The sequence below is a fragment of the Brachypodium distachyon genome, chromosome 1 (genome assembly GCF_000005505.3).
Source record: "Brachypodium distachyon strain Bd21 chromosome 1, Brachypodium_distachyon_v3.0, whole genome shotgun sequence".
Taxonomy (NCBI): Eukaryota; Viridiplantae; Streptophyta; class Magnoliopsida; order Poales; family Poaceae; genus Brachypodium; species Brachypodium distachyon.
The window spans coordinates 51816384-51834624 of NC_016131.3; the positions used below are offsets into that span (position 1 = coordinate 51816384).

General features: G+C 47.5%; 2 protein-coding genes across 3 annotated transcripts; both read right to left on the minus strand.

The window, feature by feature from the left end:
* Window positions 1-232: 232 nt before the first annotated feature.
* On the minus strand, window positions 233-9286 carry LOC106865684 (protein ACCELERATED CELL DEATH 6). Of its 2 annotated transcripts, XM_024457547.1 has the most exons (3): window positions 1506-2092; window positions 710-1332; window positions 233-613 (listed from the first exon to the last, which is right to left on the minus strand). In XM_024457547.1, the coding sequence occupies exons 1-3, from the start codon at window positions 2085-2087 to the stop codon at window positions 544-546; spliced, it is 1275 nt and encodes a 424-aa protein (XP_024313315.1). In that variant the 5' UTR covers window positions 2088-2092; the 3' UTR covers window positions 233-543. The 2 variants fall into 2 exon arrangements, with proteins under 2 accessions (XP_024313315.1, XP_024313316.1); XM_024457548.1 differs by lacking the exons at window positions 710-1332; window positions 1506-2092 and adding an exon at window positions 8476-9286.
* Window positions 9287-12956: 3670 nt separating this feature from the next.
* LOC100829059 lies at window positions 12957-14043 on the minus strand. The gene is made up of 3 exons (XM_024458368.1): window positions 13847-14043; window positions 13457-13776; window positions 12957-13237 (listed from the first exon to the last, which is right to left on the minus strand). Exons 1-3 carry the CDS (start codon window positions 14041-14043, stop codon window positions 12957-12959), a joined length of 798 nt encoding a protein of 265 aa, XP_024314136.1.
* Window positions 14044-18241: the final 4198 nt, after the last annotated feature.

An 18241-nucleotide genomic window follows, 5' to 3' on the forward strand; every position in this document is an offset into this window, starting at 1 on the left:
CAAGAGGGAGTGTTATGAAATATTAATGTGGATGTCCATAACCCCTATACCATCAAAATTATAACCTTCTAGTTTAATGGTGTAACTCTCCTAGCATCAATGCTTGTAACTCCATCTCACATCTATGGCTATATATATGAGAGCTGTTTGTATTGGAAAGGCAATAAGAATTTCCAATTTCATCTCTCACTCTCTCCATTCTATATATTCTCTTACATTACAACTAGTTATTTTATAATAAGTACACGTTTTACATTGAGATATAGTTTTTTAGAGTAAAAGGAGCCAGGCTGATCCCAGTTTCATTAATGAAACCAGCAGTGTGTACTTAGAGGTTTATATAGGAAGATAAAACGAAAAGGTCTAAACGACACAAACACATCCGGGTCATGACAGCAACAGTTCATGCCCGGCAACAAAAACAGTAAAACTCAGCAGCATAGGGTGCCTGACAACCTGAAGACATCGAGATATAGTGAAACTTCCTCTCTTCATTTTGGGAAAGAAATGCTTGGGAGGACCTGACGTAGCTATTCCGTTGCATTACCTGCCTCTGCCTGCGTAGAACGTGCTTATTATCCACACCCTCATTCTTTGACCGTAGGATGGTATCCTATATGTTAAACAATTGAAGATGAGTACAAGAGGGTAAAACTCAATTAATTAGATATCCAATAAAAACGGCAGACATGCAAAGATAATTAATCACCTTCTCCTGGCAATCAGTGATTGTCTAACAGCAGACATCTTTAGAAATAGTTCTTGCATATATAGGTAGAGCGTCACAATAGGAATGATGACGGATATAGCAATGGCAGTTACACGACCACCTGGGGCCAGCACCATGTATACGCCGATTGTGAAGGCAACAGCCCAGCAACTGAGTGAGCTAGTAGCCAAGTTCAGAGATGTCTGAAAGTGCCTACGGCGGATTTGCAATTTAACCATGGGCATGCCGGAGTACATGAGGCTAATAGTAGCTGCCGCGGAGCAGATGAAAGCCAATGTGTTAGCGAAAATGAATGCTTTGAAATACCACTTATGAGTTGTTGGTGTGCCACCGTCATTATTGTCGGAGGTTTTGAATGCTCCAGCGACGGCGAATGTGGCACTGAATGTCACCGATGCGATGAGCACCAAACCAATGCCAAGTGTTCGGGTCGCATCTGTCAGTTTAGCTGAATCTTTCTTATCTTTCTTTTCCTCTTTCTCTTCATCTTCTTTTGTTGGCTTCCGCTCTCCGATGTGAATTTGTTCAAGATAGTCTCTCCAAAAGCTACCATGCACAGCTCCGGCAAGTTTGAGTGTGCTGTGTATCACATTCTCCGGATTCTGCCAAAACATTATTTAGAGGATAAATGAAACAAGGATAAATTGATACACATTAGTACCATCCTGTTTCTCTATAGGACAAGAAGCCCGCAAGGAAACATGAGAGAGATAGAAAGCGGAAGCTAGATTCAGTAGCAGGGAAATATGAGAGACACGGGAAGCTAGATTAATACCCGTCCATAGGAAAAGCTTGTCTCTTGCCTCTTGCTCCATGCTAGATCCAGTGGAGTTTCACCTTTCTTATTCCTTAAATTCAATAATACTTCTGATTTTCTGAGGAGACGACAGAAAATCCAAATGTCCCCGACCTCCACAGCTAGATGTAGTGCGGTGTTGCCATCGTTGTTCCGGAAATTCATCATCGATGCAAACTCTGATTCTCCACAAGCATATCCTACTACATTATAGCTCTTGTACTGGACAGCAATATGAAGAAAGGATCTTCCCTGCTTATCACGAAGTCCGACGCAACCTCTGCATTTTCTGTGCAGAATAGCAATGGCGACCCGCCTATTCATCAAGGCAGCGATGTGTACAGGATATAAACCATTAATATCCTGCTGGTACGCTGCAGATGTGTTAGCATTGAGTACGCGCCATGTTGCGAGTTTTTTCATCGGAAACAAGACATCGGGGACACGAAAGCCATATCTACGAACATATGGTTCATACTGCGCCGAAACCACAAGGTGAAGTGGGGTACTGTCATTTTTGTCCTTCTCTTTGATAAGATGCTCGTTCCAGTTGAGTAGCATTTCTATCATACCTGCAATTAGGCCTTTTTGTTTAAAACCAAACATAAATTGTGGAGAAAACAACTACATGTAGTAAAAAAAACACCAATCTGGTCGACGTCCCGATAAATTTTTTCTTGTCTGTTTTAGCCTTTAGCTGCTTCATTCTATAACGATCTCTGATGTGATTCATGCATCCTGAAATCTTGTCATCCTTTGTTGCGGAGGTCGGGATTTTTAGTGTCTATTAACTTTTGCCTCAAAATATTAACTTGTGCTTTCCGTAGCTTTTAGCCATATTTGTTTTGAACATACACTACACGAAAAACAGACTTTGCCGGCGGCCTGGAACCTCCGGCAAAGGTACTAATGCCCCTGGCAAAGGCTTTGCCGGCGGTTTTTCCTCGGGGCAGCCGGCAAAGGGCATCGGCATGGAGTCTAGCCTGCAAAGGCCTCTTTGCCGGAGGCTTTTTCTCGTCACCTTCGGCAAAGGCTTTGCCGAAGGCAAAAAAAGAGCCTCAGGCAAAGAAAAGTAACAAACAGTCCTCACGGAGGTAGACAGAAGGCCACGTGGTAGAGGGGCTTTGCCGGAGGCCAGCCTCCGGAAAAAAAAATCGAAAATAATAAAAAAACATCACCAGGGTCCCAAATTCCCCGCCGCTGCCGGCCTTGTTCATCGCTGTGCTGCTCGCCGCTGCCCGCAGCGCACGCCGCCCATAGCCCAAAGCTCACAGGGGGAGAGAGAGAGAGAGAGAGAGAAAAGCTCGGCCCACCGCTCGCCGCTGCTGCCCCGTGCGCCGCCTGCCACCGCCCGCGGCGCTCCAATCCTCTGCCCCAATCCTCCTCTCGCCAGATGCCCCAATCCTCTGCCCCCCTCCTCTCGCACCTCGCCCGCGTCCTGCGCCAGATGCGCTGCCGCTGCTGCACCTGCTGCCTCCCCGCTGCACGTGCCTGCACATGGAGGAAGAACGGAGAGAGGAGAGGGGGCGAGAGAAGAAAAAGGAGAGAGGGAGAGAGCCTGCACCTGGAGGAAGAACCGAGGTCGCCGGCGTGAGGGGCCGGGGTGCAGGCCAGTTCGCCGGCGTGAGGGCTGGTGTGCAGGCCAGGTCGTCGGTGGAGGATGGGGAGAAGAGGGAGAGAAGACAGAGATTGCAGGACGAGGAGAAGATAGAGAGGAGAGAGAGGATACGTCCAGAGAAACAAGAAAGGAGAGATGAAAATGATGTGCGGCTCGGATCTTGCCAAGTCATCGATCCGTGGCATCGCCACTCGGATCCGTGACGTGACCATACTTGCTTTGCCTCCGGCTAGCCTCCGGCAAAGATTATTTAGTCTTTGCCGGCGGCCTAGCCTCCGGCAAAGGCATATTTTTCGTTTTATTTCGTGTGTTTACTTAGCAAAGGTTTTTCTTATTTTATTTTTATTATTGGACTTCAAATTTTTACCCCAAGTTTATATACCCATAAAATAACACCATGCCAAAAATTGTACTTTTTTGACAAAGTTTTAGTATTATTTCATTTTTTTCCTCTTAAACGGCTCTAGAAAATGATAAATAATTATTTTTACATATAAGGTGTTGATTCTAATTCACATTACTCATGATTAAATCTAGATGAAACCACAGTAAAAAAATTCAACACAAAAAAGGGACAGATTGTTGTGAAACTTGGTTCGGGACTCAAATTTGGAGGTTCATTTTCGAGATCGTGCAATTTGTGAAGAATGTACCATTTTGATTTTGTGTATTGATTTGAAATTTTTATCCCAACCTTATATACCCATAATATTTGGCTCCATGAAAAAAATTGCTAATTTTTGACAACTTTTTAGTATGATTGATTTTTTTCTATAAAACGGCTCTAAAAATGATAAATAACTACTTTTACATAAAAGTTGGTGGTTTTAATTCACATTACTTCTAATTAGCAGTAAATGAAACCATAGTAAAAGAATCAACTTAAAAAGGGAAAATATTATTGCAAAACTTGGTTCGGGATTCAAATTGGACGTTTGGGTGCTAAGTTTGGGAACTTATACAAAGATGTTGCAATTTTGTGAAGCATGTACCATTTTAATTTTGTGTATGGACCTGTAATTTTTATGCCAAGTTAATATACCCACAAAATGACACCATGCCAAAAATGGTTCTTTTTTGAAAAAGTTTTAGTATTATTTCATTTTTTCCTATTAAACAGGTATAGAAAATGATAAATATTTTTTTATATAAAATGTGGTGATTTTAATTCATAGTAGTAATCATTAATGAAAAATGAAATGAAACTAAAATTCTCAACTCAAAAATGGGTTAAATTAATGCAAAGCTTTGTTCGGGATTCAAACTTGGATGTTCACTCGTGAGATCGTTCATTTTGTGAAGTATGTACCATATTCATTTTGTGTATTGACTTGTAACTTTTATCCCAGTGTTATATACCTATAACTTGGTACCATGCCAAATTTTGTGAATTTTTGACAAAGTTTTGGTATTGTTTCACTTTTCCCTATTAAACGGCTCTATAAAATGATAAATAATTATTTTTACATAAAAAGTTTTGATTTTAATTCACATTACTCGTCGTCAATGTCAAATGAAATTACAGTAAAAATTTCAACTCAAAAAGTAGTGGTATACATCATCATTTGAAACAAGAGAGAAATGGAGACAAAAAGGACGAGATAGACACTCTTTGCCGGATGCTTTTTTTTGTCTGGCCTTCGGCAAAGAGGCCTCATGTTCACGGCGCCGTTAGCCGCAGCAGGAAGTCCACGTGGTCAACTTCTTTACCGTAGGCTTTTTGTATTCTTTGCCGGAGGCTTTTTAATTTTGCCACCGGTAAAGAAGGGCCCGAAAAAATGCCGTCGGCAAAGGCCGAGGCCTCCGGCAAAGAGATGTTTTCCGGTAGTGATATATATAGAGACCATAAAAAACATAACAGGAAAGGCCGGTAACTAAATAAACTTGCAGACAAAAAAAAAGACATGGTGTATTGCCTAAATGGCTAAACCTTTGAGGGTTCATATGCGAACTTGAGCACGAAGAAGCAAGGGCCTACTTGTGGTCTCTTTGGAAAGAGAGGGGGTGATTCGCGCGCGTGAGAGAGAGAGAGAGAGAGAGAGAGACGAGGTAGACCGGTGTGGATATGTGGGGTTGTAAAAGGTTGTCTTTGGAGTTGCGGTGGATTCCCGTTTTTCTCACACGTTTTTCATATTTTTGTGTTTGGCTAATCAACTTCTTCTTACTTTTGTGCGCATTTTACCCTAGCAGATTACAAAATAAGTTCAGCGCAGCACAGTTCAGCAATGCCAACTGAGCCTAAGTAAATTTTGATAGGATATCTGTATGAGTAAATTGCACAAAGACACATATCTAGCGGCTCTTGTAACAAAAAACAACGATCCCAAAGGCTTTTAACTGATACCCACTAATTGTACGCTAATAGGTAACAAAAAATCTGAAAGTGTCCGATTTGCCCAAGTTAATCGCTCGTGGCCCACATGTCATACAGAGGAGCCTAATTTCTAAATCAAGTGGAAGGGAAACGGCTTGAGCCGAGATACAAGCCGAGCCGGCTTAGGCCATCCCCTTCCCAGCCAAAAAGACCCGCACAATCAGGCAATGGAGCATCGACTAGGCCGTGCACGCCGGCGGATCCACTGCCGACGAACTCAGACGCGATGAACGCCCGCCGCTGTGCCCGTCTTCATCTCCAAGAACGGGGCATCTTCCCCATGGCCGAGCACACGGATCGGACTCTCCTCTGGCCCTCTCTGTCTCTCTCTAGCTCTGGCTGCGCGTGGAACGAACTCTGATCCGGCGAGTCCGTGACGCGTGGCCCTTCTCGTCGGGAACGAGGCGGCGGTGGCTTAGCACCAAAACGGGCCTGTGGGGCGCGGCCGTGGGCGAGAGAAATCGGGGGAGGGAGCGGAGAGGGAGGAGGCCCAGCAGCTCTGGCGGTCCTGCCATGGCAAGCAGCGGTGGGAAGTCCGGCCATGGCTAGCAGCGGTGGGAAGTCCGGCCATGGCCAGCACTAGCGGTGGGAAAGAGCCAAAGGCGGCGGGGGCGAGCATAGGGTGGCTTCGCGGGCGCGGTCGCGTCTTCGTCGTTGAGCTCTGCCCCTAGGCGTTTGGGGGTGGGGTGGAGCACAGCGACGACGAGGTAGGTCGGAGCCGTCACTTCGAGCGCGTTGCAGAGGCCGAGCGCCTTAATGGGAAGATGAACCAGGACCGAGACCGTGTGGATGACGGCGGCGGCGGAGGGGGGGGGGGGGGGGGGCACTCGCAAGTCACAACCGGAGCCGGGGAAGAAGAATCGAGAGCGAGAGAACGGAGGGAGAGAGGAACGAGTTGCCGGGAATTAGCCGGCTCGAGCCGCCAGGAACGAGCTTTGAGCCCAAGAATTGGCTCCTGTGTATGACATGTGGGCCATGAAGGTTAACTAGCCCTAACCCATCATTTTCGGGTTTTCTGTTATTCATTAGTCTCTATGTTGTCGGTATCGGTTAAAATTAACTGGGTTCATGGTTTTTTGTTACAAGAGCCGCTACATATGGGTTTTTCTGCAATTTACTCTATCTGTAAATATATTGCCTATTGCTTTAATATTGCACCAATTGCAAACTCTTTTTGATAGGCCGGTATGATAATTTTGGTTATCACTTTTGTACATATCTTCTAATTTATTAATTATATTTGCAGTAGATCATTTTCCCTCAAAAAACAAATTTGCAAACTCTTCACAAATTCCCAGTTATTCGGCAAGGTTATAACATCTTTTATTTTTTTTGGAAACACGGTACAAACGTAGACGCTCACACGCGCGCATACACTCATCCCTATGAACTCACACATCTCGATTCATTCCCCCGGAAAAAAAGTCATGATTCATTTGAAAATAGCCTAATTCTTTTATTTTTATTTTTGGATGACTAGAGGGCAAGGGCAACCTGGGCGGAATGGACTTGGTTTTAGGGAGGAGAAGCCGAAGTGGGAAAAAAGAGAGAACAAATATGATGACAGAAAGGATCATTGGCTTAGGCTTTTTTTTGGTTGGGGATGCAGAGAGAAGATGTGAGTGTGCACTATAGAATTAAAATGCAGGGATATTTCAATATTTTTCTGAAATTTGGAAAATGTGAAACAGATGACGTCAAAGTAGAGGTCAACTCTTAAAATTAACAAAACAAATTTGAGAAATCATATGTATAAATTCATTTCCCTAAAAAATGTGTAAATTCAGGAACATTTTAATACATTTGAAATTAATTCAGGAACATATTTAATACGAATATGATATTGCTGAAGTACTGTAGTATGGCCTCTCTGAATTATAGAGGATTTTAATTCCTTACGAAAGTTTCCTATAATGGTTCCTTGATTTGTACGATTGCAATCCTCGGGAAGGAATCCTTTGTACTTGTTTTCGAGCATATTGAAGAAAAATTTCCATTCACTCAAACCTCTTTGTAGATATAAATTTCCTAGGATGAATCAAACATCAGATATGAATTCTTAGGATTAGCGATGACATGCCACTTCAATCCTATACTTATCATATTTGTATGCTAATGTAATCTTAGGAATCAAGAGGACCGCAATGTGTGAGCATCGATGTGTCACGAACTAGTACTAGTCATTAATACATTCTACTCCACTTGCATTACATATCCGGTCGATAGAGTACATCCTGCGTCCAACAAAAGATGTCTCAAGTTTGTCAAAATTTGAATGTATCTAGACATGACATAGTGTATAGATGCATTCAAATTTGGTCAAAATTGAGACATCATTTGTTGGACGGACGGAATATTATAAAAATAAATCAATTATGGGATGAAATAGGAGCAAACGTTCACTCCTTGGTCTTCCGACGTGATGATAAGCTTGCCATCCGCATAAAACTAAAGTTGTCATTCCCACATAACTAAAGTTGTCACCCACACGGAATTATACGTTCGCTCAATAGCCTTCTAGCGCGACGGGGTAAAGTTGTCACCCGCACATAACTAAAGTTGATACCCACACGGAATTAAAGTTGTTACCTGAGATAACTAAAGTTATCACGCCACAAAACTAAAATTGTCACCCCACAAGACACATGGCACGATCTCAGGGACAATCTTCTCAATTGGATTGCCAGCATATTGTTCTCTTCAAGAGACTAAAGAGCGAACCTTCGCTCATTATAAATTCCGATCAATTATTATCCTCCTTGTGTACCATATGTATGTGTCCAAATCAAATACGTGAAAACTGAATACAGATACTGCCTCTGTTCCGCTATTCTTGTCGCGGGTATGGAAAAAATATACCCACGACAAGAATAGCGTAACAGAGGTTGCATATAATTATGATAAGTCAGGAGAAATGTTATTCGCAAAATAAAAAAGAGAGGAGAAATGTGTCTAACCGGATGGATTGAGAACCGCAGCATGCAAGGCGTTTTGTCCATCTGGCCCGGAGTAAGACAGCTGCTTGCCACGGTTCTCACTGTGCAGCATCTCGGCGATGTGCTTGTGTCCCAACGATACAGCCAGGTACATCGGTGAGGTGCCCTGGCCTGATTCAGGATGCTGGGCCAGCTCTGGATCCACCCACATGAACAGCCGGGCCGTGCGCCAGCTTCCCAGCCTGATTGCCTCGTGCAAGGCCGTCTCGCCACAAGTGTTAAGCGTCCTGACCACCATTGTCGCCCACGCAAGGCCGAACGCATCGCCTAGCATACAAACGAAATGGAAAGCCATCGTGTGGTTTCTGCACCTGGCAGCGTAGTGCAGTGGCGTGTCCTGGCGGTCGTTTTCTTCTACCCATGGAGTCTTTTGGTAGATTCTCCTGACGCAGGTGAAGCAGGAGTTCCCCTCGAAGGCGACACGGTCAACAAGCGACGCCTCCGACGCCGCCCCCCGGTGATCCAGCGGCGTGCTGCTGCTGCCGTATGGAATGCCGTCGTCGTCGGTGTCGGGCGCAGGCGACCAAATGCGCCTAGCAAGGTCCTCGCGCTGCCCGCAATGCCCGCACGGGGCGGGCGTCGGCACCACGGGGGGCAGCAGCTCATCCTGCCGGCCTTGCTGGCGTGCAGCAAGGAACTCGGCGAACGTGCAAACTCTCGAGCCGAATCTGCTCGGCAAGGGGGATCTGGGAGTCTGCTCTCCAGATTCACTACTAGAGCTGCTCCACGCCATTGCCACCCGAAGCGTCTTTCTTTCTACACTACAGTGTCTACTTCGATGTACTTTCTGCTGTTATCTAGGCACACACACGCACCTATTTGTAGCTAGCTAGTTTTACACAATGGTACATGCGCCCCGAACGATCGCTTAAGACGAGGATGCATGCGCCTCTTGCATCTTAGATTCCGTCTTGCTCTTGATCCATGCACCACTACTCTTTTGTCTCTGTCTTTGAAACTTTGTCCTTGCCCATGTTTTACACTTTAACTGTCGTTTAGATTCCAGCTTCATCCACATGGTGGTTGGCTTTTTCCTTGTCATCGGCCGCTTGATCCTATAAATAGTCGTTAAGGTTCCATCTTGATCTGCATGCAACTTGTTCTGGATCGGTGACCTCTGACTACACTGTCGTTGTCTGCTGTTTATGTTCCGCTGGAATCAACTCCAAACAAGTTTTTTTCTTTTGTCTCGTAATAGAAGCCCGGTCCATGTGACCCTCTTTCTAAAAATTTGGCATAGAATACTCGAATTTGGATGGATGCATCGATGATGTTGCATGATCTGGAATTCTAGATGAAGAGTCATGACCTGAGAGATCTGGAAGAGGACAGGAGGAGTCGCTGATAGGGATGCAAACGGAATCCCGCGAAAGTCGCGTTCATAGTTTATTTTTCAAATCTTTTATTTGAAATTTTGTTCAGAATTTAATTTAGTGATCTGAGAATTGAATTAGAAACGAAACTTTCGCGGGATTCCGTTTGCACCGTCAGTCACTGACTTGCAGGAAAGCGGGCGTGTCTTTCGACTTGATTTGTTGGGCCATAGGGCGTGTTGCCCCATGGGCTCGCGACCAACGGCTTATCTGGCCTTGTGTACGCAAGCGGAAATGGTCCCTGATCTACCTCCATCACCATAGCCACAAGTTTGGTCATTGAGAATCGTGCCAGTTGCTATTAGAGAATAAACTAGTGATGTACTCCGTACTTAGTAGTCTAATAAAGCAAAGGTCTGACAAAAGGCAGCCCGTCAATGACATGAGTACTGACACCTTTTTCTCTCTTTTCTACTTCTCTCTCCAACGTTTTGCACGTGTTGTGATGCACGATGTGACTACATGACGTTTTTTTTATCTTTTCTCTACTTCTGTGTTATTTCTTTTATTTTCTCCATGAAATTTTGAAAGTTCAAATAATGTTTGATCGTGTATATTTTTATTGATATATGGCATATGAATGGTTTATTTACTGATATATGATATACTAGCAAAAGAACCCGTGCAATGCTACGGAACAACGGAAAGTGTATCAAGCACGAGCCGGTGGAGGCGAAGTCTGGACATTGATTTTTCGATTGGATTGATTTTCATACTGAGATTGATACCGAGATTTTTTGTTTGGGTTCGGATTGATTTCCATACTGAGATGGATACGAAGAATTTTGAATTTCATGCTAAGGAGATTGATTTATTTTTGGACTGTTTGTATTATGTTGTGACAAATTTGGACCGTATGATAACATTCGGTAAATCTAAACCGTAGAATTTCTGCTACTGAAATCGTGAATAAGGCGGGAGGAAAAGAAAATAAAGGGCAGTGGCATATTGATTGTAATTTTAACGAAATTGACCGACCAACACCGACCAACGGCGCCCACCCATCACCGCCGATTCCAATTTAATATATTGTAATAGATGAATGGTATATGTCATTGATATATGTCATTGGTATATATGGTATATGCCATTCGCATATGGTATATGTCATTGATTATGTCATTGGTATATATGTTTTTTACTATATGATAAAGAAATGGTATATGATATATGTCGTTGGTATATGATGTATGATATATGAATTGATATGTCATTGGTATATGATGTACAAATGGTATATGTCGTTGGATATATGGTGTATCAAATTCCCAATTGTGGATTTTCAAACTTGCTCCGAAATATTTGAATTTTTTTATTGAAGATGGATTTTCCCATCTTAAAACTATCCTCAAAATTCTATAAAATTCTGAGTTTGTTTGGACTATTAAAAAAATTGCACAAACAACAAAATGTGTTAGTATAAAAATAGGCAAAGTCAAGCTCTCCCATTTTTCTCTCACTGCTGCGCTTGCCCTGCACGTGCGGGTGGGGAGGAGCTCACCGGTTTGGATGACGAGGAAAAAAAAAGAAATGAATGCTATGGAGCAGTGGGGTCGCAGAGCATCACAGTGGTGGCAGTGGGATTAGGAAAAGGAGAATGGACAGATGGTTGGTAAAGAAGATAGGGGTATATCACGTGCATGGCACCGAGAGGTTTGGGCCTTGTGTACCACCCTGTAAGGAAAACAAATCTGGCCTTGTGTATAGTACGGGTCCTCCACACAATATTTCAGATCTTTTCTAGATGTTACTGAACTTCCATTGAGCATCGGACTTCAGGAAAAGAACCGAGATGTAGTACGCTTGGAGAAAATGTCACAGCATTTCGATGCAAGTACTGCATCTCCTCACCTCAGCACTTCAATTCATTGGCGGGCGGTGGGGATAGTCAGGCCTCAGGCGGCTAACAAGCCGAGAGGATGCCAGTGCGGCATCCTTAAACATAAACAAAAATAAATAAAACATCAATTACACCAAAAATTCCTTCAAAATCCCTACGTTTAACCAAACACAACCAAAGAGCGTCAGCTCAACAAATGAAAACCTCCTATACCTTGCTCTCCACCCTTCCGCTTCCTCTCGTAACAAAGTTAGTGTACAAATCATGTCTCAACAGCATAAGATATGAGAAACATAAATATATTGCACATGTTAAAATAGATAGAAGTGGCGAAATAACACTTGCCTGAATAAACTCTTGAAATAAAAGTACATGTTTTACGTAAATACGACTGAGTACACTGAATCAAATATGTACTAAAACTACTTACTTTGGGTACAAAAGTGCCGGCAAAGAAGCACAAGTTAGTACGAAAGCGGGAACTAGCCGCCGACGTCTTCGAAGAAGTTTCGATCTCTAGCGGTTTCCTTCCTCTTTCACGGCCGATCTGGCTCTAAGAGACGAGAGGAACCACACATCAACGTCTGGCATCAAATTTTCCTACTCCTACCTTCTTTTGTTTGGTTTTTGTGTTTTTCTCGGTGTAAGCATTGCAACCTATGCTATGGAGTCAGTATTTCTCACAACACGTCTTTTTCGTTGTTGATTCATCGACAGAGATGCAGTTTTACAGTTGTCTTGCAAGGGATATTACCCTAGCCATGGTGCGTTCAATGATCTTAGAGGATCTCCAGCCGCCCGCGCCCCCCATTTTGCGTCCGGCCTGCCACTTTTTTCGGCCGCATGGGGGGGGGGGGGGGGGGCGCCGGCTAGAATTTGTTTTTAAGGTCCAGCCGATTCCCAACCGGTACCCCAAACGCCTTCCCAAACCAAATTTTACAAATATTGCAAATTGAAACAAGCACATTATTCGATAAGTTTTGAATCACATTTCAAACAAATTTAATCAAATTCAAGCAAATAAATAAGAAAAACTAGACGTTTCCTCGGAGCCTCCAGAAATGCTCGACCAGATCATCTTGAAGCTCCTGATGAGTACAGGCGTCTCAAATTTCTTGCCGCCAGGCGAGGAAAGCACAAAGGCTGCCGGCACCTGGTGATTGACATTGGCTAGAGGACCCATCCGTTCATACGGTTCAGTGTCAAACACCGGACATTCTCGCTCGCTCTCAATGACAGGCAGTCATGACCTCCCACATCTGATCTTTTGACCAAGTGACAGAAGGGTAGTGTACGATGGAAAATCGAGCCTGCAACACACCAAATTCCCGCTCGACATCCTTCCTGCATGCTTCATGTTGCATCGCAAGCCAAGATTTTGCTCCTCCTGCGGGTGCGTTTGAGATCGTCTTCACAAAAGTCGACCATCTTGGATAGATGCCATCTGCCAGGTAGTATCCCTTGTTGTACACATGGCCATTGATCTCATAGTTCACCGCAGGAGCAGTGCCTTCAACAAGCTTGGCAAACACATTCGATCATTGCAGCACATTGATGTCATTGTGCGATCCTGCCATACCGAAGAAGGCATGCCAAATCCACAGATTCTGATCAGCCACCGTCTCAAGCACCACAATGCATGATCCTTTGTGGCTTTTATACACTCCCTGGTGTGCAAATGGACAGTTCTTTCATGACCAATGCATACAGTCGATGCTGCCAAGCATACCTGGGAATCCTCTTTCTGCATTTTGTGCCATGATCCGAGCTGTGTCTTCTGCAGTGGGTGTCCTCAAGTACTGCTCTCCAAACACCGCCACAATTGCCCTACAGAACCTGTACATGCAATCGATGGCCGTGGACTCAGCCATGCGGAGGTAGTCGTCCTGTGTATCGGCAGGAATTCCATACGCAAGCAAACGGAGGGATACCGTGCATTTCTGAATTGATGTGAAACTGAGTGTGCCGACGGTGTCCCTTTTCAATTTGAAGTAATTGTCGTACTCCTGGAGGTACTTGGCAATCTTCAAAAAAAGCTTCCGAGACATTCTGAATCGGCGCCAAAATATCACATCGTTGTGCAATGGATCGTCGGTGAAGTAGTCGGCAAACAGCATACAGTAGCCTTCCATCCTTTGCCTGACCTTGCTCTTGCGGCGGCACTTCCTCGATCCTCCCCTTCCCGGTGGCTCTGCATCTTGCGATGAGGGCAAGAAGCGACGAGACGATGAGTTGATGCTCCTGTTCGCCGCTGAAGGCAGGGGCGACTTCCTCGTCAAAAAGCGCGGCGAGCATCTCTTGGTCGTCCGAATCCATGGCCTTGGCAAATCACCGAACACCTTGACCGCAAGAAGCGAGGAGGTGGCCGATGGGTGGGCACCGACGTGGTGCTGGAACTGGCCGGCGGTGGACGACAGAACTGGAACTGCGGCGGCAAAGGAAGATCTATGCGGCGGCAGGTTCGGGGGTGGAAGCCGCCGGTGAGAGGGGTGGTTCTGGCGGCGATTCGGGGTGGAAGTCGTCGATTCGGGGGCGGAAGTCGGCGATTCAGGGCAAACAGGGTTTGTTTTTGGGGTTGTGCCGCTGACAGTGCTGGCCCGCGTGGTTTTTCGTCCCAGCCGGCGCCCCCGCTCGCCCCCCTGTGGGTTGGGTTCGGCCTGGGGGCGCCGGCTAACTTTTTGGGCCGCGCCGAATGAAAAAACAAATTGGGGAGGACGGCTGGGTCGGATTTTAGGCCTCGGCGCCCCCCAAACCCATTTAGGGGACCTTTAGGGGGGACGGCTGGAGATGCTCTTAGGTTCTCACCGTTTGAGGTGGGCGTCTTATGCGGTTTTTACAAGACCTCTGAGGTTATTTCAGCTTGTGCAAGCATGGTATTCTGCAATTTTATCAACGAATATGTGGAGAAGAATCAAGATGTGAAAGATAGATCAAAAGAAGTTTAATTCGAAGGACTACAATTAAACTTTTAGTTTTGTTGAGTATCTTTGTTATTTGTGTTCGTTCGTGTATCAATCTTTTGTAATTTGTCTCTCAACTCAATAAAGCCAGATCATGCTCCAAAAAAAAGTACCAGTTAGGACAAGTTGACACGTCGATATTTTTTCAATAGGTTTGGTCGACCCTGTGGGTACGACTTAGTCCTATGTTAGGAGAAGCTTCGAGGGGGTCGTTAGCCAAGTGTTTGGGCCGAACTCGTCTTCCCAAATCACCTATGGCGAGAGATCTCTAGAACCCGCCTCAGACTTGGGCCGAACTTGTTTTCCCAAGTACGAGGTTGGGATACCCTCGAGACTCTAACCCGATCCCTCTACTTCGAGTCGGGGTCGTACTAGACGGCCCGGAACCTCGAAACTAGGCTTCCCAAGTCGCGTCCCCGAGGTCGAGTCGAGACTAGGCTCGACCCGAGCACTCGAGAGCAGGCTCCTTAGGTTTCTCTAGCCCTGTCCCCTTTGATCTTATTCCAATGGAGAGTGAATGATACATGCCCCTATGGGGAGGGGTATTTATAGCCTAGGGGTCCATGACAAAAGACTATGGCTACCCTTGGGGGAGAAGAAAAGTGAGGGTAAAGTGGTAAATCCACCCCTAGAGCTTTCTTGGCCCCTACTCTAGCTCCTTTGACCATGGCATGGGAGGCTTGACCCTTTGACTCATTTGACCGGTGCTTAGTTAGCATGGCTATGCCTTGTTGGCAATTTGACCGGTCTTTGAGATTTGTTGACTTGGTCGTCACCATGTAGGATTACAGCCCAGTCCATGTAAGGATTTTATTATATTACAACAGTAGCCCCCTTGAGCCGGAGGCATTGAGAATGCTTCCGGGTCAACTTCGATGTTGGCGGCGTGCTGAGATTCTTCTTCCGATACCTGGAGCGCAACTCTCCTTCGGGCGAGCCACCAGCTAGGTAGGTTTCACGAGAAAACCGGCCTAGGTGGGCTTGTTGCACAAAACTTGTGGTTTTGTGAATCTTGGCGCATCCCAAGGGGTCCTAGGGATTTTTGTGCGGAAAATTAGGGCCTCAGAATCTTCGGCATGGAGAACCACCGGCTAGGTTAGTTTCTCGACGAGAAACCAAGCCTAGGTGGGTTCCTTTGCGAGGCTTAGCCGGTCATGAAGTCTATTTCCGATGGAACATATATTTTCGAGGTCTTCTTCGTAAAAAACCACGGCCACGGAGGCCTTTCTGGCGAAGTTTGGAGATCGGGGGGCTTCTTTTGCAGGAGGATTAAGCTGCCGGGTTTTTTTTTTCCAACTTCTAGCTTTCCGAGGACCCCGGCGCGAAACTTCCGGGCCGCCAAGGGGCCGCCCATGATTTTCCAAGTCTTGAGGGTCTTTTCTGCGAAAAAATCCTCTCCATGGGCGTGCGGGCGGGCATTTGGGCCGTACCCAGCTTTGTGGGCCTTCTCGAGCGCGCAGGCTGTGTCCGACCAGGCCCGGGAAGCTCCTCTCTTTTTTTATGGCTGCTAACTGGGCCGAGGCCCACCCGACCCGATCGGCCTGCGTAACGGTTCAGGGGTAAGTGGCTCTGATCAGACAGCCATGGATGTGCCAAAGCCCTAGATCCGACGGATGCGGCTCATCTTCTTCCTGCATACGGGCGGAAAAGGTGTTGCCTCTTTCGTCGGTGGGGCATGGCTGACGCCGGCGCCCCAGGGCCCGGCCAGGATGGTGCGGACCGGTCCCGGGAGAGCAAACGACCGCCCCCTGCGCCTGCCTTTGCTTCCTTTTTGCTTTTCCTTCTTTGGTTTTTGTCTTGGAGCTGGATAAAGCCTGCCCATGGCCGGTGACGTGTCAACCCGTGGGTGGCTAGGCCCAGATGCCGAGGAGGGCCATTCGGCCTATAAAATGGGGCTGCAGGAGGCTTGGGAGGCCACGCCCACTCCCGTTTCCTCCCCTTCCGGTGCTGAAGACGAGCTCGGCGGTACCCGAAGGAAGGGACGGGACCGGTGGCGACTAGGGGCCCCTTGGCAGCGTGTGGCCCATCCAGGAGGTTGCCCGGCCCGCCGCGGGTGTTGAAGATTGTCAAGGCTTCGTGGGGGTCGAGCTTCCGTCGGGTGCCGGGCTTTGAGCGCTGCCGATGCTGCTTGCAGTTCGAGCCGCGTCGTGGTGGTGCTCGAGCGTTCCCGTGTCCCTGTCGAGGTAAGCCGCGGCCAAGAGTCCCTCCTCCTCGTCGAGGACACCGTTAGCACAGGGTTTTGCGCGTCGCGGGGTGCGTAGTAGGGAGCCGATGGCCTCGGTCATTCCGTCGAATACCTGGCACGTGCGACCCGAGCGGTGCGAGCGTGTGGCCAGGGCGCCACGGGTGCCGTGCGGGGGCGCGTTCTAGGAGCGGTGAGGGCAAAGACGAGACGCGCACGGGCGCGGGCGCGACGATTGCGGGTTGCAACCGGGGCACGTCCGTGGCATGCTGGCCGCGGCAAGGGCACATCACACGCATTGCACAGGGCGTCTGGCGTGCTCGGTGAGGGTGCGCGAGGCGCGGGGTGATGGAGTTCGGGATACGTCAGGCACAACCAGGGTGTCGACGTCCGCGGAGCGCAGGCGGGGCGAGCTCGGGACGTCGGTCATTTGGTCGAGCACCCTGTGTGCCGCTTCCTGGCTTCCTCCCCTCCCCTTCTTTTCTTTTACTGGGTAGGATCGGTAGCTGGGCCGCGGGCTGTTGATGGTTTCCAGGGGGCTAGGGCCCCTCCCTTCTTTGCGCGTCCTGGGCCGGCGGACACGCATGCGGCCTAAGGCCCATTCCCTTGTAGACCGAGGACCCCCAAGGTTCAGCGGGCCATGGGCTTCGTGGGAGCTAGGCTCTCATTTTTTTTTCGGTGGTGGTTGTGCATGGCCTTGTGACGTGGATTTTCCCTAGTTGCTTCCTTAGGAATTTTTGCAACTTGTACTAATCCTTTGGCGTCTTTTTGTAGGCGAGATGGCAGGATCCGACGTGGAGCGTCGTGACGGCGCCGGCGGGAGCGTCGAGAGGGAGGCTTCCCACGGGAGCGGGGGCGAGGCGCGGACGTCGGGAGGCAAGCCGCGGAGGTCGAAGAAGGTCATCCGCCCGAAGAGAGAACCTCGGCCTGAGCCGTTTCCGGCCCTGCCGGGACGGGTTCCCGACATTCTTCCGGCATCGGTGACGACCGAGAAGGACTTGTCGGACCTTGTGGAGGCGGGCTGCTTCCGCAAGCCTTGCCTCACTTCCTGACGAGGGTGAGCTTCGACTGGAGCCGCAGAGGCGTCGGGGGCACATCATCGTGTTCACCAGCTGGTTCCATGGCGGACTGTGCTTGCCTGTGCACCTGTTCTTTCTGGAGTTCCTGGATACCTATGGTATCGAGTTGGCACAGTTGCTTCCTTCAGCGATCCTGCGCCTGAACATGTTCAGGTGGCTTTGCGAGACCGCTTTGAGGGAGCCTCCGACCATGAGGTTGTTCTTGTTGCTGTTCACCGTCCACGTGGAGGAGCGTCACACCCCCGACGAGAGCACTTGGAGTGCTTTTGGGTCGGTCGCTGTGAGGCTCCGTC